At 49.0% G+C, this 23,799-nt stretch overlaps 1 protein-coding gene and 1 pseudogene across 5 annotated transcripts in view; one reads left to right on the top strand and one right to left on the bottom strand.

Annotated features, from left to right (window-relative positions):
• Positions 1 to 23,799, bottom strand: part of Rps6kc1 (ribosomal protein S6 kinase C1) — a 126,046-nt gene that overhangs the window by 62,010 nt on the left and 40,237 nt on the right. For 2 of the 5 annotated variants that reach the window (XM_055609157.1, XM_055609158.1), the window contains exons 6-7: positions 23,194 to 23,553; positions 4,396 to 4,505 (exon numbers count right to left, since the gene is read on the bottom strand). The exons of 1 other annotated variant lie outside the window; for it this stretch is intronic. In XM_055609157.1, coding sequence (XP_055465132.1) covers positions 4,396 to 4,505; positions 23,194 to 23,553 — 470 coding nt within the window. The remainder of the gene's footprint in view (positions 1 to 4,395; positions 4,506 to 23,193; positions 23,554 to 23,799) is intronic. 2 more of the 5 variants (XM_055609160.1, XM_055609159.1) reach the window with 2 other exon arrangements.
• LOC129678403 (cytochrome b-c1 complex subunit 10-like) lies at positions 8,531 to 8,701 on the top strand (annotated as a pseudogene).

The following is a 23,799-nucleotide window of genomic DNA, read 5'->3' as shown; positions in this document are numbered from 1 at the left end:
ATATTCAAGGAATAATGTTATTTCTTATATGCAGTGGCATTCAAATTATGTATAACTGCACAGATCTACCCTGTCTTCAGACAGCAAAAGGAAACATAATCCACAGTTCTATGAACAGAAAGAGGCTGCAGAGACTAAATCCAGATCTCGGGTTCTTTTCTCTTTCTAACAGGAGACTGAGAAGCAGAGAGCTGAGCTGTCTGTGATGACAAACGCTGGAACAGGACTGGCCTGTAACTACATCAAGGTGAGGCAGAGCATGCCTGTAATCCCAGCACTCAGGGTGCTGATTCAGGAGGGTCTCCATGAAGGCTAGGCCAGCCAGGGCTTCACAAGGACCTTATCCCAAAATGAGTGAAATAATGAGCTCTTACTTGTAAGAAAATATTACCAACAGTGGTAAGAGCAGCATGCTGTTCCAAAGCAGCAGGAAACGACTTCCTGGCAACAGAGCTGATGCCCTTGATGTAAAAAGTGACTGTTTCTCTCATGTGTAAGGGCTACTGTCATAGATGATGACAAGAAAGAATGGTTAGGTTCATCCATACCAGGATGAAACAGACAAGAAGAGAGAAGAGACAAGAAGGGCTGATGACCCAACAGAAACGGCAAGATCACGCTGCTCATCAGCCAAGGCCAGGGAAGCTGGCTGCACAGCTCCCTGCAATGCTCCCCACAGCCAGGACCTGTGGTCTGCAGTTAGCAACAGCTAGAATCTGGTTGCCATTCTGCTCTCTAAAAGGGTAGTGAGGGCTCCCTGGTTTCTCCTTTGAGTTTTTTTAAGTTACCAGTTGACCTATCCAAGGCCCCCTTCATTTAGTCAGTGTTCTCACTACACAGCCTCCACCTACCTGTGGGCACAGCACTACTCAAACTATAGTGTACGTGCACACAGCTTGAGGACCTATCAAAGTGGAAAATACGATGCAGGAGGTCTGAGGTGGGCACCCAAGATTCAGTGCTTCCAACAAGCTTCCTGGTGGGACTGCTGCACCAGCCACACTCAGAGTGGGGTGAGCAGCTCCTCCAAACTCCTGAGCAGGAGTCGTTAACATCAGGAAGGAAAAGCAAGGGAAGCAAGAAGCCAGACTCTGGCTGAGGACAGCAGTAGATCTGACAAACACTGCCTTGGGGAGGACAGGAGGCCAGCTGGGTTATGCAGCAAGACTGTCTCAAAAGAGGAATCCACACTCAGAACTTGAGCATCCAGGGACCAGCGGCACGGAGTCTGTGACCTCACGCTCTTCTGCGGAATCCTAGCTTCACCAACACTTCCTGGGCAGATGGCTAGCTCCACCACTCTCAGCCTCCCTTAGACGGCTGGCACACCTGCCACTGAGCCACCTGCTGCTGAGCCCCATGCCCCATGTCACCTTTCTCACTGAGTTTCAACATCTTCTAAAGACACCTGGCCAATCAGCCAGCAGCAGCAGCAGCAGCAAACACTGCTGTGCTGTCAATGCTGGCATGGCAGCTAGGCTCAAAATCTACAGGACGCAGAAGATTCTATATGGTGGCATTCACTCAGGATGACTACAGGATAGAATGGTATTTATGTGTTTTATGTCCTGCATTTCAATAATTTACTGTCCTTTCTCTACATTTAATTGATTTCAAAATTTTTTTAGACAAAAATGCTGTTTTAAATCTTTCACAATTTGGGAAGAAAGAAGAAAGAAAGAAAGAAAGAAAGAAAGAAAGAAAGAAAGAAAGAAAGAAAGAAAGAAAGAAAGAAAGAAAGAGAGAGAGAGAGAGAAAGAAAGAAAGAAAGAAAGAAAGAAAGAAAGAAAGAAAGAAAGAAAAGAAGAAGAAGGAAGGAAGGAAGGGAGAGAGAGAGAGAAAGGAAGAGAGAGAAAGAGAGAAAGAGAGAAAGAGGAAGAAAGAAAGAAAAAGAGAAGAGAGAGAAAGAAGGAAGGAAGGAGGGAGGGAAGGAAGAAAGGAGGGAGGGAAGGAAGGAAAGAAAAAGAGAAAGAAAGAAAGAGAGAGAGAGAAAGCAAGCAGCCTGGCTGCTGAAGTCTGAATCCCACCTTCATCCCACCTGTCCAGTTTTCTTAGAACCTTTCATGACACATGAAGTAAAGCTGAGAGAGTGTTCTGCTGATTGCAAACATTTGTTTGCAAAGGATTTGAATCCAAATAATCAAATAATTACACCCAAGAGGCTCCAAGGCTCCAAAGTTCAATAAAGCAAAGAGAAGGCTGAGGCAGAGAGAGCAGTCGCTGCCAAGGGGGGAAGATGGAGCGCAGCAACAGTGCTGAAGCCCCACAGGATCCCTTTATCTCCTGAAGCCTTGAAGAGATGTTTGCAAGAGGAGTCACTGGAGAAGTCACATCTGCTCTACACAGCATCAAAGAGAAGCGGCTGAGGCCCTCACACCATCCTCACCATGTTGGTTCAAATTCACATGCAAAGACGGTTAGAGAAGAGAAACAAGGGGCTGGAGAGATGGCTCCGTGTTTAAGAGCACTGTCTGCTCCTCCAAAGGACTAGAGTTCAATTCCCAGCACCCACATGGCAGCTCACAACTGTCTGAATGCTGATTCTAAGGGATCTGACACCTTCACACTAATGCACATAAATAATTTAAATAAAATTTAAAAAGAAGAGGAAGAGAAACAATGGGTTCACCAAGCTAGTCTCAAGAAAACAGGCAATCCTGCTCCTGGCCAGTATGGAGACAGGCTTCACAGGAAAACACACACATGGAAAATGAAAAGCAAATGTTTACCATCAAGAAAAACATCCTATCTACCCTCTCATGCACAAACGAACCAACCACACATCACAAGAATCAGTGGTCATCCCCTTTACCCTTTGGGAATACCTCCCCGCTAGCCTGCCTGCTCTGGGTAGTCTCTAAGCTTCGCCTGCTGAGCTCCAGAGGCCTGGCCGGCCGTGCTGCAAGGCTCCGTGGGGCTCCCATGTGTGTCTGGCTGGGTACATCAAGTCGTAAGGACACTGAATGGCTGTGTTGCTCTAGACCAGCTTTGTTCGCACAGCAAACACGTTATGCTTAATGAGAGGTTCCGACTCGACCAGAGTGGTTGTGCTCTCCAGGTCAGGAACTACCCAGAAGGCCTTGTGCTTGTTTGCTATGACCCCACGTCGTAATATGTAAAGAATGTTGCAAACCATTACAGCCAGTATGGACTAATGAAGTAAAAATTACAAGAGTAAGTCCCCACTGCATGGAAGGCCGGCATGCTGACCAGGGGTGCACAGGAAGGGAGAAGGCAGCACAGGTGGCGGTCGGGCTAACTGCTGGGGGTTAAGACATCGTGCGCTCCAGCCTCCATGTGGCGCTGTGCTCACGGAAGCTCGTGCTCTCATTATTGTCCCCAAAGCAAAATGGAGAATGAAGACACATACCCTGAGGGACAGAAGCTTCGTATCCACAGTGAATAGTTTCCTTCCTTAGGAACTGTCCAGCAGAGGCCCACGACCGCCTCATCTTCCAGATCAGTGCCACCAAGCTACAACCTGAGGTCACTCCCTGGAACCATGTGGGGAGAACCTACACGCACTGTAAGCACACACACAGACACACACACAGACACACACGGACACACATGCACGCACACTTGCGCTCACACAGTCACACACTAAAAAATAAAACTTTTATAAAAATGTTTTTGTCTCTTTCCTGGCTTAGGTGACAGGCTGTGACACCAAGCTCCCTGCCTCCTGGATTAACTAGGGAAATAAACATTTCCCCCACTACAGAAAACCGTAGCAATAAGCTAGAGCAGAAAAGCTGCTCCGGAACGGGCCAGACTCGGCCAGACCGGACCTGGCCGCTACAGCCAGTCATATCTCTGAAGCCTCGGGCAACGCGGGCAGCGCTGGGGGACAGACAGCCGAACCTTCACCACAGCTTGGGCCTCAGCGGCTGCGGCAAACGCGCGCACCCGAGGGCAGGTTCAGCCCGCTGACAAAGCTGCACAGCCGTGCACGAGAGCTGCGGCCTCCGAGGAGCAAGAGCGCCGCGCAGCTGTGGGCTGGGATCACAGGGAGTGTGTGGCCTGCACTGTCCGCCCGGCGGCAAGCCTGTGACCAGCCGCGGGAGGTTCGGCTGCGGAAGGAAGCGCCCTGCGGGCAGCGCCGCGCACGCGCAGATCCAGAACCGACAGACAGAGAAGGCCGGGCCCAGCCTCCCCGCTGCCCCCGGGGCCACCAGCCGCTCACACTGAGCCACCCGGTCTTCCTTTAACTCTGCCCGGGGCACGGGTGGGCGGAGACGAGGAAGGCAGGCCTCGCTTCCTCTGCCGTGGGTCTGACGATGACTCAAGCGAAGGACGGGAACGTTCCACGGAGCACGGGCCTCAGCCGTCCTCGCTGGGAAAGGCTGGGACAGGAGCGGGCGGCGCGGAGGGGCGGCCGCGGGCGGGGCCTACCTGGGGTCCGGCGGGCAGCCGCGGCGAGGCCCGCACGATGCTCTCGGCGCGCAGGAGGTACTCCGCCGTGCGCCGCTTCACCGCCTCCCGGCGCGTGGGGCTCGACTCCCCTGAGGGGACAGAGAGGAGGTCTGCTTACCAGGGGGCGTGGGCCCGGTTCACCCCACGAGCCGCCCCCGCTTCGTCACTTCGCTGACTGTGAAGAGAAGTCAAACTCACAAAGGGCTTCGGCCTCGCCACGGACACACGAGAGCGCGCGGAAAGCTCTGGGTGAGAGGCGAGCCCTGGCTCAGGCAGCATCCAGTTTCCAACCAGAAGCAAACGCAGCTCAGTAAGCAGGGCCTGGGCCACAGGCCACACAAACGGCCGGCCGAGCCGAGAACAGAACCGAATTAAAATCACACTGAGTTGTGTGCGCTTCATGGGTGTGTCATAGCAGCCAGTTCTCACTCGTCTTACATGGGGAAGCAGGGACATGCCTGAAATCCCAACATCTTAAAATTACGTAAGTCTTTTAACAAATCTGGGTCTCCATTTCCTAAAAACAGCCTCGGAATTCCCAAGACCTCAAGAGCTTATTGAGCTTCTCTCCAGAATGGGAGGATGTGTATGACTAAGAAGCACCATTTCATTTAAAGATGGATAAAAGACCAAGTGCTATTCGTGTGTGTGCGTGCATGTGTGTATGCATGTGTGTTCGTGTTTATGTGCATACATGTGTGTTCAGGGCTTCTCTGGGGAGAGCTGGGGAGGAGTCTCCCTCGCTCCACAGTCATTCATCTAGCAGCATCCTCATCCTCTCGGGATGTCACTAGTGCCGTCAAGGTCTCGTGACCTTAGGTGAGCGTGGTCTTGAGTTTCCTACGGCAGCTTCCTGTCATGGACAGAGGGCATGGTCTCATAGCAGACTTTCTGGTCCTCTGGCTCAGTCTTTCTGCCCTCTCTTTCACAATATTCCTACACACACAAGCTCACACACATGCACGCAAAGGCACATCCACACACCATATACGTGAAATCAAAAGGGAAAATCACATAAATAACTGCCGCATGCCTTGGCACTGATGGCAGAACACAAATGATGGTTCTCTGGCTCTGTGCACCCAGGCTGTGGCTGGGCTCACGATTTGGGGCCGTGGTGCCTGCCCCACGCTACCCCAGCCCCACTCTTCTCCTAGATGACAGCACGCTCTAACTGAAACCGCTGTTTAGCATCTTCGGTTCACCTTGGGCTCGACCCCATTTGTTAAGCTTTGGACTTGGCTCTGTTCAGAGCCGTGAGCTTGCCCTACACACTACCTTGAAGTCCACAACAAGTTGTGGCATACATGGCTGCAGCCACATACAGTTCCAATCAGATTTTGTTATCAAATCACTGTTTTTTAAACTTTTGGCTTTTCTGCCACTTTCTAGGCAGTCTCCATAGAAACAGAGAAACAAGGACTGTGAAACCAGTGCTGAAATGGACTCCCGCTGCTGATGGGGGCCACTGCCATGGAAACTACAAGCATGGCAGAAAGGCTGGAGGGCTTCAGAATGTCCCTTCCGTATGCAGATGTGCGGTTCCCCCACCCGGCCCCTTCAAAGGCCATGGTGACTACACACAGCAGCCATGGATAAAGGCTGGGCGGAGCGCTGCTGCCCAGTGCCTCGGCGCTGGACCAGAACAGCTCTAACTCATCACGCTGTTTGTGAATGTGGTTCACACAGACAGGAGAACGACTCCCACTATTCAAGTCTGACGCTTAACCGTAGCTGTCAAACTGACTGGGTTGACTTTTTAAACACCCCAGAAAACTGATAAGCATATTTCTGGCTGTCTGTGAAGGTGCTCCCAGAAATGACCGACAGTGGGACAGAGAATTGAGATGGGGAAGAGCTGCCCTGAAGAGGCTGGGCAGGACCGCAGGAGTACTGAAAGCTTGCCCAGCTCCCTCCTTCCCCAGCAGAGGGCGCTCCCAGCCTGTGGCTCCTCCGGCCTAGGGCGCACACCCTCGGCAGCTCGCCCACAGGCTGCCCTCTCTGTGGCAGCCGTCCGGTTTATCAGACTGGCAGCTGCTGTTTTCCCAGGCTCCGCAGCCCGTAGACAGACTCTGGAGCCATAAACCAGTTAGCGTATCTCGAAGTCACATATGCAGCCCACTGCTCTCGAGGGCTTCTGGGGACCATGAAAAGCACAGCCATTGTCCTGTCAAAAGTTCAAGTGTCTCCTAAAAGTTGAGTTCGATATAAAAGGATGATTTACAGAACACATGCCCTCTGTACGCTAGACTACCAAACTCTGCAAGAGGCAGGACCCCTGGGCACCGTCCTCCAGTCACATGCCCCTGATAAAAAGCTATTCTTGCTCAGGCACTAAGATCAACAATCAAAAACTGGGACCTCAAAAAACTGAAAAACTGCTGCAAGGCAAAGGACACTGTCAAAAGGACAAAACAGCAATCTTTTTACAGAATGGGAAAGATCTTCACCAATCCCACATCCAACAGAGGACTAATATCCCAAACATAGAGAACTCATGAAATTAAACACCAACAAACCAAATAACACAATTAAAAATTGTGTTAAACAGAGAATTCTCAACAGAAGAATACTGAATGGCAGAGAAGCACTTAAAGAAATGCTCAACGTCCTTAGTCATCAGGAAAATGCAAATCAAAATGTCTCTGAGATTCCATCTTACACCCATTAGAACGGCTAAGATAAAAAACTCCAGTGACAATACATGCTGGAGAGGATGTAGAGAAAGAGGAACACTCCTCCACTGCTGGAGTGCAAACTTGCACAACCACTTTGGAAATCAACTTGGTGCTTTCTCAGACAATTGGGAATGGTGCTACCTCAGATCCAGCTATGCCACTCCTGGGCACACCCAAAAGATGCTCCACCACACCACAAGGACACCTGCTCCACTACGTTCATAGCAGCTTTATCTGTAAGAGCCAGAAACTGGAAACAACCCAGATGGCCTTCAACTGAATGGATTCCGATCCACTCTCCTTCATCCCTAAACAGAAGAAAAGCTGAATCCAGGACTAGCCAGCTCAGACACCTCGTCTCAGAAGACGGGTGTCTGTGTGTGTGCACCTCAGCGGCCATTTCCTGAGACTTCCAGGGTGTTTTAGGCAGATTTCCCTACATGCTCACACGCGACCCCCACACTAGACTCTGTGAGCTCTCGTCCTCTGCCCCAACAGGGCCGCACAGTGGCCTCTCGCTTCCCTGGGCTTTATCGCTCCAGCAAGGACATCAGACCAACCTATGGGTACTGCATTGAGTTTTGTTTGTTGCTTTTTCTTGCTTTTTCTTTTGTTTTTGTTTTACAACTGGGTCACATAAAAGAATGTACCTATTTAAGATGGCCTTGGTGGCTACAGTTTTTAAGTGCTGATTGACTGTATTTAATGATGCTTTGTTCTTCTCAGGTATAGCCTACCATTTCCACCTTATGTTAAGTGTTCTCAAAACAAAAGGCGACCTTGAAAGAAGGAATGATTCATGCAGCTGCGCGTCTTGCAGGAGGTGAAGCCCACAGCACTCAGAGGGAACAGAGCCGGTCAGTTCGGGAGTCTGCCTTGTATTTGCATTGAGCCAACTCTCTCCCAATGCTGCTCTCAAAACCAGTGGCTAGGAGACCCCCAGGAGAGAAAAGTCACCAAAAACAGTTAAAGTCCTAAAGTGCTCACTGCTTCCGCTTCCCGGGCTCCGGTGTGCAAGGAAGCCAGGCCCAGCTGACCCTGGGCTAGCCCCACTTGCCACTCCAAGCCTCAGCTCTGTCTCTCTGCTCTTTACCTTCTCTTTATTCTTACAATTTTAAAAGGGAATAACCAAAACATTTTATTTCTTTCGAAGCATCATTGCTGGCCACTGTAGAATCCCACACCTTTAATCCCCACACTCAAGACAGGAAGGCAGGTGAATTCTGTGAGTTCAAGGCCAGCTGGGTTGGCTTTTTTATGTGATTTGAAAGAGGGTCTCACAGGCCATGCTGACCTATGACCTTCTTCCCAAGTCCTGGTATTGCAAATGTGTACCACCATGCCCCGCTCTTGTTTTTGTTTGTTTTTAAAACCAGGTCTTGCAGTGCTCTGGAGCAGAGGAACAGGGCGAGCCTGAGTACTGAGACCCTAAAGCAATGCTGAGCCGTTTTCTAGACCCATGCTACCTGGAACTGGCCAAGAATTGGATCCCCACAGCCAGCATGTAAGGCACTGTGGGTGCCATGGGGCTAGTGTGGGCCCCAGACTGGCGGTTGATCCTGGACTGGGTGCCTTACATCAGTGGCAACTTTAAGAAGGCGGATTAGACAGCCCCTTCCTCTCAACAGAGGCCTCAGTGGTGCCACACCCTGCTGCCTCAGAAACAGCCCTGTGGAGGATGCCAAGGAAGCCTCCTTGCTCCTGAGAGCTTCTGCACCCATGGACACTGCGGCTACCATGATGGGTGTGCCATTAAACCTTGTTCATACATCCGACAACAAAATAAAAAATAAATATAGAAATAAAACCAGCTCTTGCTGTGTGACCTCATGCCTCAGCTCAGAGTGCTGGCACCTTGCATCCAGACCCAAATGCTAACGTCACAGGCATGTGCTACTGCACCTCACGGAAAGCTGGCACTGGGCTGGTCCTGATCTACCCATTTGTCTCAGCGCTAAGACTGAGCCCAGGGCCTTGAGTGTGTCACAAGGCCCCACCACTGAGCTATAGCCCCACCTCTAAGAAAACAAAACAAAACAAATCTTGCGATTCCTGACTTTCTAATGTTGTTCTCAAGTCAAATGGCTTTTAAAGGATGGGGACAAACATTAAAGGCCCTGCACATGGCACCAACTCTGATCCTAACCCTCAGGAGGCCGAGGCAGGTGAATTAGTGGTGTGACATCTAGAGCCAGAGAAGACAGACAGACAGACAGACCAAGTAAGATAGGTGGCTAACAGGTGATTCTGTCAAAAAAAGAGAAGAGACTCCAAAGGAAGGAAGCACTGGTAAGAGCCTGCAGCAAATCTGCCGACTTAGTGTGACCCCTGAGCCCCACGGGAAGGAGGAGAGGACCTCGACCAGCAAGGAGCTCTCTGACTCCCACAGAGTGCCTGCTCACACCACATACAATTAACTAATTGGCTAAAAGCAGAAAGATTGTTGTGCTCTGTAATACGGGCTAAGGACTCAAGAAAAGTTGGAGTAAAAATCATATAGAAAGGTAAACATAGAAAGATCCCTAACTTCCAAGAAGCCTTCTGCTCATTCTTTTATCAGCTGTCTGGGGCAGCCTAACGAAGTGGCAGTCCATAAAAGAGCCAACGCAACGCCGGTTTGCTTTCCTACCACTGTATGTGTGTAGGTGTTTGGCCTGCGTGAATGAGGTGTGCCACGTGCTAAGGAAGCTAGAAGAGGGCACCAGCTCGCCCACACCTGGAGGTACAGATAGGCGAGGGCTGCCGTGCAGGTGCTGGGAACTGATCCTGGGTCCTCTGCGAGAGCAGCAAGTGCTCCTAGCCAGGGCCATCTTCCCAGCCCCAACAACTGTTTTCTTGTTGTCATATTACTCTACACTATTTTTCCTCTGAAATCAAGTAAAATGAACAAGGGTTATGAGTACTTCATTATTTGCTATCCTAGAAGCTTCACAGGTTCCATTAATACTCCCCCCCCCAAAAAAAAATACTAACTACACTTATTTCTTTATTGTGTGTGCCATGCTGTACAGTGGAAGTCAGAGGTCAACTTGCAGAAACCTCTGCTTTCACAGTGTGGGTCACAGTGCTGACTTCAAGTCTTTGGGCTTGGAGCCTGCCGGCTCTAACACCGTCCGCAGGAACCCACCTGACCGGAATCCATCAGAGCCAGAGCTCACAAGCTCACCCTCCTGCAGGCACGGTCACACGGGCTGCGCCGCCCTGCTGCAGCCATGGTCTCCTTACAGAGGAAACAGCTAGAGTGAACGGCTCTCTCTCCATTTCCTACTGGCCCTCCAGGACATAGACCTGGCTACTAAACTAGGTTCCAGCAACAGCATTACACACAGAAGACTTCGGTGAAGCGCTGCTCACTGACTGGGAGCCCAAATGACGTTGCAGCAGCATCACAAGGTCTGACTAACCACAGCCACAGGGGTTAAGCTCAGGGCAACCAGTGGACAGCCCAGGTCTGCAACAGTGCTAAGCCTGCATAAGGCGACGGCAATGCCTCCAACAGTCCACCGCAACCTAGACCAGCCCCATGTGACTACCAGCCAGGCACACACACAAGACGCTGAGTCCCGGGCAGTGTGGCACACTTCAGGACCTGGCTTCCAAGGGCACACGTTTATACCTGCTAACTGTGGCTTTCTCCTGTTTTCCACTGATTTTCAAGCTGGAGCAGGGGAGGGACTGGATGCCAACAGCTAGGGTCGCCTCTCTTACTCCGCCCTGTACCTGTGTGCCTTCCTCCGAAGAAACAACAACGCCTAAAACTGCCTGGCTAGAGACTGCAGTCACCGTCTCTTTGCCTAAATAGCCGAAATACCCACAAAAGGACCCTAGAACATGGCCCTAAGAGGCACAGTACGCTAAAAAGGGAAATAACATCTTGACATAATTTTGCTTAAAACTGTCAAAACAGTGTCAAGAAGAAACACAGGTATCCCAAGTAACTATAAACCAGTAAGGATGAACTCCAGCTCTCTGTCCTACTTGACAGCCAGTTGTGAAAGACGCCTTTCTTCATGCTTTGTAAAAGCACAGAAGGCATGCCCTGTGACCTGCAATTCTTCCAGTGACACTCACTTCTGAGGCCGCTCACTGCAGCACAGCAGCTGCTGAGAAAAGGCAGGCTCACACTTCCAGCAGGAACTGGAGACTGAACTGAGCAGTTTACACACAGCAATGCTTAATAATGGTACATAACAGGCCGAGGGTTATATGAATACACATCAGCGCTTAATACAACAAAGCACAGAACAATGCGTAAGACTTTCTCAGAGAGCCTAATAGCCTGCCAGTGCTAAAACGACAGTAGATTTCCACTTGGGATTTGGCTTTATTTTTACTTAATTTGACTTACATTATTCCTGGATATTTACATTTCTTCCAACCTGAATTAAGGATTTCCTTAGCAGTCTCGGATTAAGCCTTTTTATGAAGTGGACATTTGTCAGCTGTGCTGCTAACGCTGAAGCCAGGGGTCGCCCGCTCGGCCTGCGGGAGCTGCCCCTGGCTTGTGCAGCAGCTGCTGTGCCTCGCGCAGACTCGCGTGGATGAAAACATTTAGATGAGCAGCCTCCCACCTAGTTTATTTTCCATATGACTTTCCTGTAATTATTTTGTAAACTGTTCACACAACAATACATAAAAACATCTGCAAAAACAGGTAATTAATGTGTCAAGCCACACTAATGCATTTTTATGGGATCTATGCTTCGTCAACTGTAATTATAACTCTTTTTTAAGCAGATGATGATGTGTTTGTTGCAATGTGCAAGTGGTGATTTCAGATGCTCTGTTACTGCTCACACAATCTGAATATAAAACTCTGCATCTACTTTACCCACATCAGTGCTTTACCTAGCTCTTTGCTGAAGCACGAAAGCACTGCTCTTTTTCCAAGCTATAATTTCCAGCAAATATTTTTGTCATTAAAATGTGAAGCCCTCAGCATAAAAGCTGACATGAAAATAGTGAAACATTCAAGGAGCATACACTGGCAAACTGCATCTTGACTTCCTGCCTGAGCCATGACCCTCCACAGGAAACACATAGCAAAGCTACGCCATGGTCACGGGCAACAGCTTAGAGGCTGTGCTGACTGACACAGTAGTCCCGCAGACCCACCCAGTGCACACGGAGCTGACAGATGCGCAACCACGCCCTTCCCAAACCCAGGAATCTGTGTCAGCTGACGAGGCATCACAACTAATCCTGCTCCCCCATAATCAACCGCAGACAGACAGTCCTGATGGGCCAGGGTGTGTGACCTCTCGAGTTCTGTTTCTATAGCTAAATCTAAAATGACAAAAGCTACAAGAGAACATGCTGAAAGAATTAAAGAGTGAACTCAAGAGCAGACTGAGCTAGCAACATAAAAAGGAGGGGGGAAGTCACAAGAGTAGCGGGTCAGAAAACAGAAAACAAGCCAGGCTTGAGCACCTGCAGAAACTATCAGGTACATTAACATCCACAGAACTCAGTCTACAGAAGAGAAAAGAAGAAACGGGGAAAAGCACCCGGCTGGAAGACGTAACAGATGAAGATGCCCAAGCTTCATCAACACTGGTGTGCAAGTGTAAAAACCGACAGGCACGACGGATACAGCAAATTCCAGGACGATTTCAAAGAGACCAGAGCCAACAAACGCTCAGAGGTCAAACGTCCAAACAAAAAGAAAATCCTCTCCCCTCCTCCATCCCTTTATTTTTTTCTTTGTTTGTTTCATTTGTTTGAAGTAGGTTTTTGCTATGTAGCCCAGGCTGGCCTTAAACCTGAAGCATTTTTCCTGCCTCAACCTACTGAGCACTGGGATTACAAGTACAGTAACTATAAAACCACATTACAAGGCTCATTTATCTAAAGATGTCACCAATGTAAGAATAAAAGCAAAAGGGGGAGCAAGGGCCGAGCTATAGGCAAGCAAAGCTTCCATGTATCGTTAGAATTAGGATACTCTTACCATGAAGTAGACACTTTAGACTAAAATGTTTGTTTCTGTAATCTTCAGAAACTTCAGCGAGAACTCAAAAGTGATACAGCTTTAAAGAGAGATGATATCCTGGGAACAAAAGAAGGAAGGCTGACACCCACAGCAAACACCAAGATAGCTGACATAACTCCAGCTACGTTAACACAGGCAATGTAGGAAGCAAAGAAAATTAAAAACAGATCCAACTGTCCCTTGTTTACAAGCAAGACACTCGGATTCCAAGAAACAAACAGGCAAAGGACAGAAAGGCTGTGCTATGTAGAAAATAAACATAGGCAGAATAATTATATGAATACCCAACAAAATGTATTTCACAAAAAAGTAGTACAAGAAACAAAACCAGACAGTTTATAATGTGAAAAGTAAATTAATCAGAAATGTAATAATTACCCCAAAACAGAGAAAGAAAAAGTTAACAAAATACAGAGACAGATAATTCAGCAATATTAGAGATGTCTCAATAATGGTTAAAACAGAGGCCAAAAATGATGTTCAAGAATTGAGCAATGTTTTAGCCAGCCTGAATTGTATGGCACCTACAGAATATTCTAACCCACCACATCAGACTAGTTAGAGCTTACAAGGCCGCACAGAACACCCTCTAAAGCAGACTATGTGCTGGCCTCCAGACAAGGCCTGGCAAAGACCTGAATGGCACCGTGACCACTCATCAATTAAACTGAACATATAATAATCCACAAATATTTTACCTCTTCCTGTTTTGTTTTGGATACTCTGTGTTATTGAGTCCTAGAATTCGTTAATTTCTTCTTTTGCAATGTCACACACACACACACACACACAGAATATTGTTCGTCTTGGTATGAAGCTTCCGCCTCTGGTTCACTCTAGGCTGCCAGTAGTTCCTGTCTCTGCCTAACTTTCCTTACTCATGGGTAGCTGTGTAAGCCACTGTGTGTGACTCCAGCACGCACGCACGCACGCACGCACGCACGCACGCACGGCACTGGTTGTATTTCACTCTCCCTCCTTTAAGGTCCGTTTTCCTGCTGCTTTGAGTGAATGGCGCTGCCTGGATCTTCGCGCTGTGAACTTTTCCTCGTTGGATTGTAGATATTTTCTAATTCCTCGTTTTAGTTTAGGATATCTAATTCTCTAAGGACTTGTTTTCACAGTTTGTCATATGCTGTCTTCACCCAGAGGCCCACCCCAGTGCCCACAGGAAAAAGGCCATAATGTTGATAATTTACCTTGAAATTCATCAGGTATGCACAGATGAAAAATAGAATATGCACAGATAGACCACAGATAAATAGCAGTGATGAAATCCAATATGTACAAATTACCCCAACTGATAAAGTTGAACATTCAAAACACCATCCATAGACTTCAGGCTTAGAGGACACTGACAGCCACCTAATTCCCATCTCCCCACAGAACCTCTCAAAATACAAGAGAGAGAGAGAAATAAGTTCACATATGACCCAGATATTCAGAATGTCTGTAAAAAGGAAAATAAGCCAAATTCAACAGAGTTTCCAGGCCCCTGTCACAGACCTGTGGACACATAGGACAAAGGCGTAAGTGACCTCTTGAAAAGAATATAAAGGGCGATGACTGAGGAAACCAACTTGTCCAACCAGTGCCAACATGGCTAGACATGGGCAGGAGCCTGGCGCTCAGAGCAGCCTACAGAAAGGCCTGCAGGTGAGCAGAACCACAGTGGGGTTTGATAAAGCTCCCTCCCCGGGAGGCAGCAGGCATATAGAAAGGGGCGTCTCAGCTAGCTCTCTATTGCTGTGGTGAGCACCCTGACCAAAATTGCCTTGGGGAGGAAAGAGTTTATTTTGCTCACACTTCAGCGTCAGAGTTCACCATCAAGCAAAGCTGGGCAGGAAGTAGAGGCTGGAAGCGAAGCAGACCCTGTAGGCGCAGTGCTGGGTGCTGGGTGCTCGCTCCTCGCTCCTCGCTCCTCCTCGCTCCTCGCTCCTCCTCGCTCCTCGCTCCTCGCTCCTCGTGGCTTGCCCTCACGGCTTACTTCGGTATACAACCCAGGACAGCAACAGCTAGCCCAGGGGTTGCGGGCTTTTCTCAGACCAGTCATCAAACAAGAATGTGTCCCCACAGACCTGCCCACAGGCCACTCTGATGGAAGCCATCCCTCAGCTGAGACTCCAGTTTCTACCAAGCTGCCGAAACACTAACGGGGCAAAGGGTGATCTCAGGAGGATGCGCAGTGAAGAGGTGAAAGGAACGAAGGAAAAGAGGGTGAGGACTCTACAGAAACTAACCACAGGGAAACAAGATGCTGGCCCTGGGGCACAGCCAGGGGAAAGCGACCTCTGTCAGCCTGTCCCTGCAAAGAGCTGGAGGAAAAGAGCAGCCACTGCACTCAACACTTGCAGACGCTTGGGCAGCAGCTAGCGCTGGGGCAGCTGGGAGGAGGCCGGGCACCTTGGGAGGCTGAGCAGATGCTGCCTCCTGCTGCAGCGGTCAGCTCTAAGAGATGCTCCTGTGTGAGGTAATACACTGAGCCAAGGCCTTACCTATCTTTTCTGAACATATAATTAGACTTCAAATTTTTCAAAAGAGTTACCTGTCCTCCGTATAATTATAGTCTAAGAACACCTAAGAGAAACACATAAGCAACCAACACAGGGCCAGCAAGACGGCTCAAAGGTAAAGGTGCCTGCTACCAGGCCTGCCATCCTGAGTTTGACCTCCAAAAGCCACATGGCGGAAAGAGAGAACCAACTCTCCTACAAGTGATTTTAAAAAATTAAAGAAACAACCCATTTACACAGGCAGGTGAGGAAAGACTAATGATAACCACCACCAGGAGGGGCCATGTGCACTCAGAGAATAAGCAGAGGGACTGTGTCCACCAGGAGGGCAGGCAGAGGGGCCATTTCAGCTGCTTGTTTTCACTGGTGCTAGCCCCTCCTCCCACATCCCATAGTTCTGCTAGCCAGCAGGAGGTGTCCACCAACTAGGGTCAACTCTGTCCAGTGTCCCTGGACAGGGTTAGGAAAACAGATGAGGTCACATGACCAGGCAAGGCCAGTAAACTTGGGCAATTATTAAAACTATGGAGGAAAATACCTTCTTCCTCCATGATCCCAAGGATCCAGTCTTAGCAGGGTACAAGCAAGTACAGTGTGTGTGCGGAGCTGGACAATGCAAACGACAGAGAAGAAGCGATAGTTCGTAAGACACCTAAGCTGAGGTAACCACACAGCCAGGCATTTTTCATAGCTAATGTTCTTTTGTATATGATCCTCTTTGAGTTAAGGTGTTACACATATCGGGAAGAGTCCAGTCTAACACAAAACCTCAAAGGAGGGGTGACTGGGGCATAGAGGGACACCAGAAAGGCAGGTGTGAGCACGGAGAGCAGGGAACGAGTGCTCTGGAGCCCACAGAGCAGTCCTCCGCACTGACTGGCTCACCTCCTGACCGGCCTGAGAAGAGGGGAAGGGCCTGCTGATGGACACAGAAAATACAGAGGCACAGAGCGATACTTAAACCTCAAAGCTTTGCATGTTCAGCCTTAATTTCACTGCTTTCAATGCTTCCAGCCAGCTTCAAAATGGTTAAGTTCTGAAAAACTCTCAATTAAGGTGACTTATTGAATTATAGTGAAAAGTACAATCTTTATCTTAGAATAAAAAAACTACAGAAATTTTCACATTAGAAAAATACCTAAATTTGCTTAATAGTGCTTTTCACTGAAAAAGAGTGCTTTTCCAACCACATTAAATGATGAACAAAATAAAAAGAAATATCAAAAGGCACAGCGTGGCTCCCGTTACAACACAAATCTCTGTGGCAACTAGGACTCACACTTAGAGCAGCCGTCAGGAAGAAATGAATGTGAGGCCCGTGTTAGCAGAACAACTGACTGAGAGCAGATGACTCTCAGAACCTAGTGCAGGAGGAACACGTGAGCCCCAGGAGAGACTCCTCCCAGGGGTAGATGGGAGGCTCCCCAAGGCCAGGTGAGTCAAGGCCTCCTGCCTTCTGAACACAGCTCTGCATGGGGATGGGAGGGGTCGTGAGATACTAGACAGAGAGCAAGACCCACTTTATTCACAAATAGTGCATCTTAGTCACACACGAGTGCGAGAGTGCATGCACACGCATTTATGAAACACAATCCGCAGCACAGCAACCAGATGTAACAAACCAGATGTAATTCAACAAGGCGCTGAACAGATAAACACACGGAGCCCATCTGAACCTACACACACCAACAATGAACACACAAAGAACATCTTCCATTTATAAGAGAGGTGTCCCAACGTGTAACGCTCCCATGAAGAAACTCCGGAAGCAGAAGCCTCCTCACTGCAAAGAGCAAGAGGCTGAGGAGGGAAGAGGAGGAACAGGGCAGGGAAAGCTCCTGGTCCAAGGGACGCTGAAACACTGTCAGGAAGGACACCCACAGAACCTACATAATTCCATCAAAATATAAACTGTCTATTATAGAAATGTGTATTATAGAAATGCAAGATACCCGAGCTTACAGGGCACTACAAGAATCAAAATTATACCAAAAAAGGAGAAAACTCTCAAAGAGGTTTGTAAGGCAAGGAGCAAGAGCTGGAAAAACAGTTTGGTGGTTAAAAGGCAAGGAGCCATTGAATTAGAAGGCATTACGCTGTCTCAAAACAAACATTTTGTTTTCCAAGCCAAGCCTGGTGGTGCACACCTGTAACCCCAGCACTCACAAGCAGAGACAATGAAATCACAAGTTCAAGGCCAGCCTGCTCATCATAGTAATGTCTAGGCCAACAAAGATCTGTATCAAAAAACAAAAGCAAGGGCTGGAGAGATGGTTCAGTAGATAAAATGCATGCTGTGCTAGTGTGAGAATAGGGCTCAGAGCCCTAAAATCCACATAAAGCCAGAGGCAAGGACACAAACTTGCAATCCCAGCACACCTACAGGGAAGTAGGAGGTAAAGGTCACCAGATTCCCAGACGGCTAGATCCACAACAGTGAAGAAGACGGGAGTAAGGACCCAGGTACAGGACGGACAAAAGCACAGCAGCTTTGCGCACAGCAGCCCTTATACTTCACACATGTTGTACCGACGCGAGCAGCGGTAAACTGAGCTACAGGACACATCCACACTACCATGCGATTAGCTCTAAGGGTAGAGATAATTATCTCAGCTATCAAAGTGACATTTCCCATTTCTTTTTTTAAAGATTTATTTATTATTTTATCACTTACACAACATTCTGCCTGCTGTGTGCCTGCAAACCAGAAGAGGGCTCTCACTATAGATGGTTGTGAGCCACCATGTGGTTCCTGGGAATTGAACTCAGGACCTTTGGAAGAACAGCCAGTGTTCTTACCCTCTAAGCCGTCTCTCCGGCCCATCGACATTTTTCATTTCTAAGATCCAATGCTAACATGTAATGTCTTGCTTTCCATCCATCACACTCACACTTTCCCGCCTGTGCTGTCTGTCTGTCCACTTCAAAGCAAACACAGTGATGTACAGAGTTTCCGAATATGCGAGCAACTCTCACTCAAGAATCACTGGTCCCAGCTGCTTCTCAGATGACTATGGGCACAGGGCGGGGCCCCTCAGCAAGGCCCAGGCATGTTCTAAAACCAGCCTCTTGACACATGGCTTAACTCAGAGCCCACCTGGTAACTCAAGTCACCCAGATGTACATCTGGCTGATGGCTCCTTCCAGGAAGACAAGCCAGGGCCAGAAGAGACAGGACAGCACAGTGCTGAGAACAGCGACAGTCCAGCTGGGCCAGCGAAGAGCTAAGCACATGGCTCCTGGGGTGGAGCACACTGTGGGGAAGGCTGGGTATTGCTATCAGATCCTTGCCAGGATGCAAACGGCAGAGCGTGAATTGTGTCTAACTGTGGCTAAGTCATAACACTGGAACCAGTTGCACTGGTGACAAATACCAACAGAGTTTCCAGCAACAAAATACGTACCAACAATAACTCTTTTCATTATAAACCTCCTCCATAATGTAGACTGGATATATCAAACGAAAAGGAAGCAAAGGGGCGAGGAGACGGAAGGGAGACTGGCCAGGGAAGGAAGAGGAGGCAGAGAGGGCAGGAGGAGTCGGGGATGCAGGAAAGACGTGTAGCTGGGACAAGTGTGGCACTGCCACCAAGTCCCTGAAAAGCAGGTGTGGCCGGACAGCACGCTCTCCAGACCCTCCCGATGTTCACCGTGCTGTCACGCACCACAGACACACACAGCAGGGCTGTGTCATTTGGAAGCAGCATCACAAACCTCATGTAATTCACTATCTCCACGTGTGGTACATACATGTAAACACCGCTTGCTGGATGATCACTACGACAGACAGAAGCTTGAACTCAGAACAGGAAATGGAGAAGGAATGAACGTGTAACATCAAGCTCAGTGCAAGACACGGAGAACTCACCATGTCTCCTAATCACCGAGCTCACATGATCAGGAGAGACGTGGGCGAGGGGGCCACTCTCCCGAGCAGCACCACAGCCAGTGACCAAGGTTTGTGTGTGGAAAAGCCCAGACTCATCCCCCCTCAGCCTCGCTGCCCCTGAGCACCAGCAGCTAACGACTCCACCTGGCCCTCCCCTGAAAGACAGCAGCAAACACGGCTCTGTGGCAACCAAGACACCACAGGGGAAGGCACAGAGCAGCTCTAATTCCCAGGGACCGCAGTGGTACCAGAGCAACACCTGTGGCAAACTCCTGTTTTAAACAATTGTTCTCGCTGAGTAAGTGCCAAGCTTTCGGATCGTTGCCGTATTTGCGGCCTCTAAACTTCAGTGTCCCCAGACAACACCCAGTATGACAAGCTAGAACTCAGCTGTGGCTTTCCTGAAAATTAAAAAGAACGTAAGAAAATAAGTGGTACTGTGACAGCATTTAACACATGGCAGGCCGTGCAGCTGCTGCTGCTGCTGCTGCTGCATTTCAGTAGTGTCTTTTGCTACCTGATTGGCATGCTATACTGCCTTAACGTCCCTCACCAGCCCACTCTAAGGGTAAAGTAGGACATGGCAGGGTGGCATGGAACAGACTGCCTGCTCTCCACAAAGCTAGGTCGATTCCTGTGACTTTGACTCCCAAGCTTCTTCTTTTTAAATCGATAGCAACCTGAGAGTCTAGAAGACAGTACCTCTAGTGTCCTCCACGAAAATGCCACTAAGTAAGAGAAGTGCTGGCATTTCTACCAGCTCTACCACAACCTGACTGGCTCCACTTTACAAGGAGAAGCTCAGGAAAGAAGCAAGCTCTTCCAACCTGTGAGAACCACAGACAAAGCTTGCCAGCTCCTCTCTGAAAGACTTTTCCTGACAGCCAGAGGCCAGCAACCACTCCCATACAACATGCAGAGCCAAACCAAGGCCGTGGGAGCAATGCCCTGGAAAGAGCTAAGTGGAGGCTCTTTACTCAAAAGTCTTACCAACTCTGACACTTCAGTGACAGCTCTGTCAGACCAGAAGAAACTTTCCCCAAGAAGGCATCTTTCCTGAGAAACCAACCATAAGCTGGAGACTATTCTGCAAATTTAGGGACAGGGCCCACAGGTCTGCAGGGTGGGAGCACTGTGCCACTGCAGAGTCCTAGGACTCTGCTCTGATGTCACACTCACATCCCGTCATGTGCAAAACTGCATGGACGGAAACACACATTCTTTAAAAAGAATCAGAATTTCATCGATTGTAGCTGAGTGAAAAAAGAAAACAAAAAGCTAGAATTCGGTAATTAAGGTTCCCAAAGTTTGTCTGAATGAAGCCATTGGGAAGTGAGCGCACAATGAAACACGCACAATGAAATCGCTTGCTTTCTGCATGCACACTGACAGTGGACCGTTCGGGGAGGCTGTGGCTTCGGACAGAGAGGCTCAGAAGACAGAGCTGGCAATGCTGCCTCGCTTCGGCCACTCAGAGAGCTCTGTCGCGAGTTTACAGAAGTACTGCCGCTTTAACACAGGCTTAGTGACTAACTGATGAGTCTTTGTTACACCCAGATCTGCATTTACCCTTCTCAGCATGAGGCAATGATTTTTATTTTTCTAGTGCCATCAAGTGGCAGCTTCATGAAGTGTCCCTTTTAAACACACACTTTAGACAGAAAGATGTCACAGTGATACGGCTCACCTATGCTAATCTAGTGCCAAGAATGTCTTGGCTAACTAGTAAATTATGTTTGGAAAACAAGGAACATCAGAACAGATATTCTGCAACTCATCCCACTATAAACCGCAATCCAAGACGACAGGGAAAGGAACGGAAATGAAGAGGTCTTAGACAGAATACTCCATACATAAACTAACTCCAACAGACTAAAAAAGGCCTGAGAAACAAAACTGGGTAAAAAGTCATCTACCAATCGAGAGATGAAAACAAATTATTTCAGCATTAATTTCTCAATTTGAAATGCTAAAATTACAGCCACAGTAATATTTGTGACACTGGGGTTCCACGGACTGAATATGAGTCAGTTCCCTGACACTGCGTGTCACCCCAGATAACAGGTTCCCTCCCTGCTGCACGCGTGAATGTCCACAGCTTTGTGACCCTGGAAGCACACAGTGACTGTGCAACCTGCACTTCTAGAGAAAGACGACAACGGAACACGCTCAGCTCTACACTCCTGAAACTCCACTAGCGACAGCAGAAGAGTTCACTTAGGACAAAACCCTACAAGAGCAGAGGCTGGGAGAAAAAGAAGAGCAACAGGACCTTAGGAACTCAGAAGTAAACGGTTGAGAAATTAGTGTTTGCGTGAATACAATCATCAAAGTGCTAGAGAAAAAGCAGGTAGGAGAGGACACGTGGGCGTCCAAGGCGAAGTCTCCGACGGAGGGACGGCTCCGCGGTGCACAGCGCACACTTCTCCTCCAGAGGACCTGACCTAGCACGCTGCTCGAAACTAACTCCAGCGCCGAGGGCACAGAGCACTCGCATACACACATTTGCCCTCCTCCCACAACGAAAACTAAAATTAAGACGCGACGTTCCTCAGGGTCCAGAGCCATGTGGGCTCATGCAGAGGACTTAGGGCAGCTAAAAGCCCTTTCTGCTCTTCCCAAGGGTCCTGCTTCAGCTCCCAGTGCCCATATGGCAACTCACAGCTGTCTATATTCCAGTTCCAGGGGGCCTGATACCTGCTTTGACCGCCCAGGGCATCGGGTTCCCAAATGTTGTATACGTACACAGACATACACACAGGCAAAACACTCATGCACACAAATAAATCTAAAAGTGTTAAGAAAAAGTTCATTAAAAGTGCTTGATAAGAAGCAGTTTAGATGGCTCAGAGGTTAAGAGCCCTGACTGTTCTTCCAAAGGTCCTGAGTTCAAGTCCCAGCACCCACACGGTGGCTCACAGCCATCTATAGTGAGCTCTGCTGCCCTCGTCTGGCGTGCAGGCACACATGCAGGCAGAACACTGTAGGCATAACAAATAAATCTTTTTCTAAAGAAGCCGTTTAGATACACACCAACACGCACACTCTAGAAAGAGGGCAGAAGGCTCTAGACTACCGGGGCACCAGGCGGACTGAGAGGAAATAGTGAAGGGAAGTGTTAGGATAAGAAGCAGAGGTAAGAGGCACAGAACCGCAGCAGAAATGACTCTCCACAGCCCACTGAAGAAAGTCACATCAGCCTTTGACTATCACGTCTTGTCCAAAAGTCACATCTCTAACTACAGGGCACTTTATTCTGCCCTTGTGGTGGAAAGGAGAGTACAGGAATAAAACCTGGTACTAACAGAAAAAAGTTGTGCTTAGAGACACTGCCTTCTGCTCAGCTCAGCATGTTCTGTCACTTGCACTGACTAGGTGGAGGTGACAGTGACCTCCGCTAGCAGCAAGCAGAGGGCTGGACACAGAGCCTCCCTTCTCCACTGAGTCATGGCTGTGCCAGGAGCTCTCAGTGAACGCTGAGCTCAAGTCAGGAGAAAGCCCACCATGCACACGGCACATGTGGGCACCCTGCCCTCTGAAATGACCCACTTTGCTAGATGGCTCAGAGTGCCAAGCACCTGAGATGATGTCACCGCTGTGGCTTCTCATGTCCCCTCCTGGACACGGAACATAGGGCTTCCAGGCACAGTACAGAGCCTCGTACTGCATGAGCCAGGCCAGGACACAACTGTGGGCAAACCGTACCTTGCACACCTTCTAGGAGCAGGTCGACCCCCTTCCTGTAAAGGTCAGAAGCAGCTTCATAGTCGTCTTCCTCCTCCTTCTTCAAGGCCAGTTTGATGAGTTCCCCTGCCTTCTCCAGGTAGTCCCTCCTGCCGAGCCTTGGCTTTAAGCTGCTGGGGAAGAGGCTGCGGCTTTCCCGCTCTTCTGCTTTACTTGGTTCACTGTCAGAAGCAACAGCCCCTACTGCTGAAGGATCCACAGACACACTCAGACCAAAAGTTCTACTGGGAGAACCCTGGCTGGAAGCCATTCCATCATCTACCTCAGCAAGAGAGTCTGCATCAACAGTGAGGGACAGGAGGTCACTGTCACTGGAGAAGCCTGAAATGAGGAAGACAGCCATCAGCATGAGACTAGCAGTAGCCACAGGGCACAGGTTACACAAACTGCCATCCCCCCATAACCAGTTCAGTAGGGCAACTGTGGCCTGCTGGAGACTGGCAGCATCTAGCAGATTGTTTCAGCTTAGTTCATCTGCTGTTGATGGTCTATAACTCATGGCTGTACCTCATAGCTATCAGTCTGTAACTCATGACCATCTGTCTGTAACTCATGACCATCTGTCTG

The sequence above is a fragment of the Psammomys obesus genome, unplaced genomic scaffold, assembly GCF_907164565.1.
Source record: "Psammomys obesus unplaced genomic scaffold, mPsaObe1.curated_primary_1811, whole genome shotgun sequence".
In the NCBI taxonomy this organism is placed as follows: Eukaryota; Metazoa; Chordata; class Mammalia; order Rodentia; family Muridae; genus Psammomys; species Psammomys obesus.
Note: the sequence above shows the minus strand (reverse complement) of the source record. Positions and strands in the feature narration are given on the sequence as shown.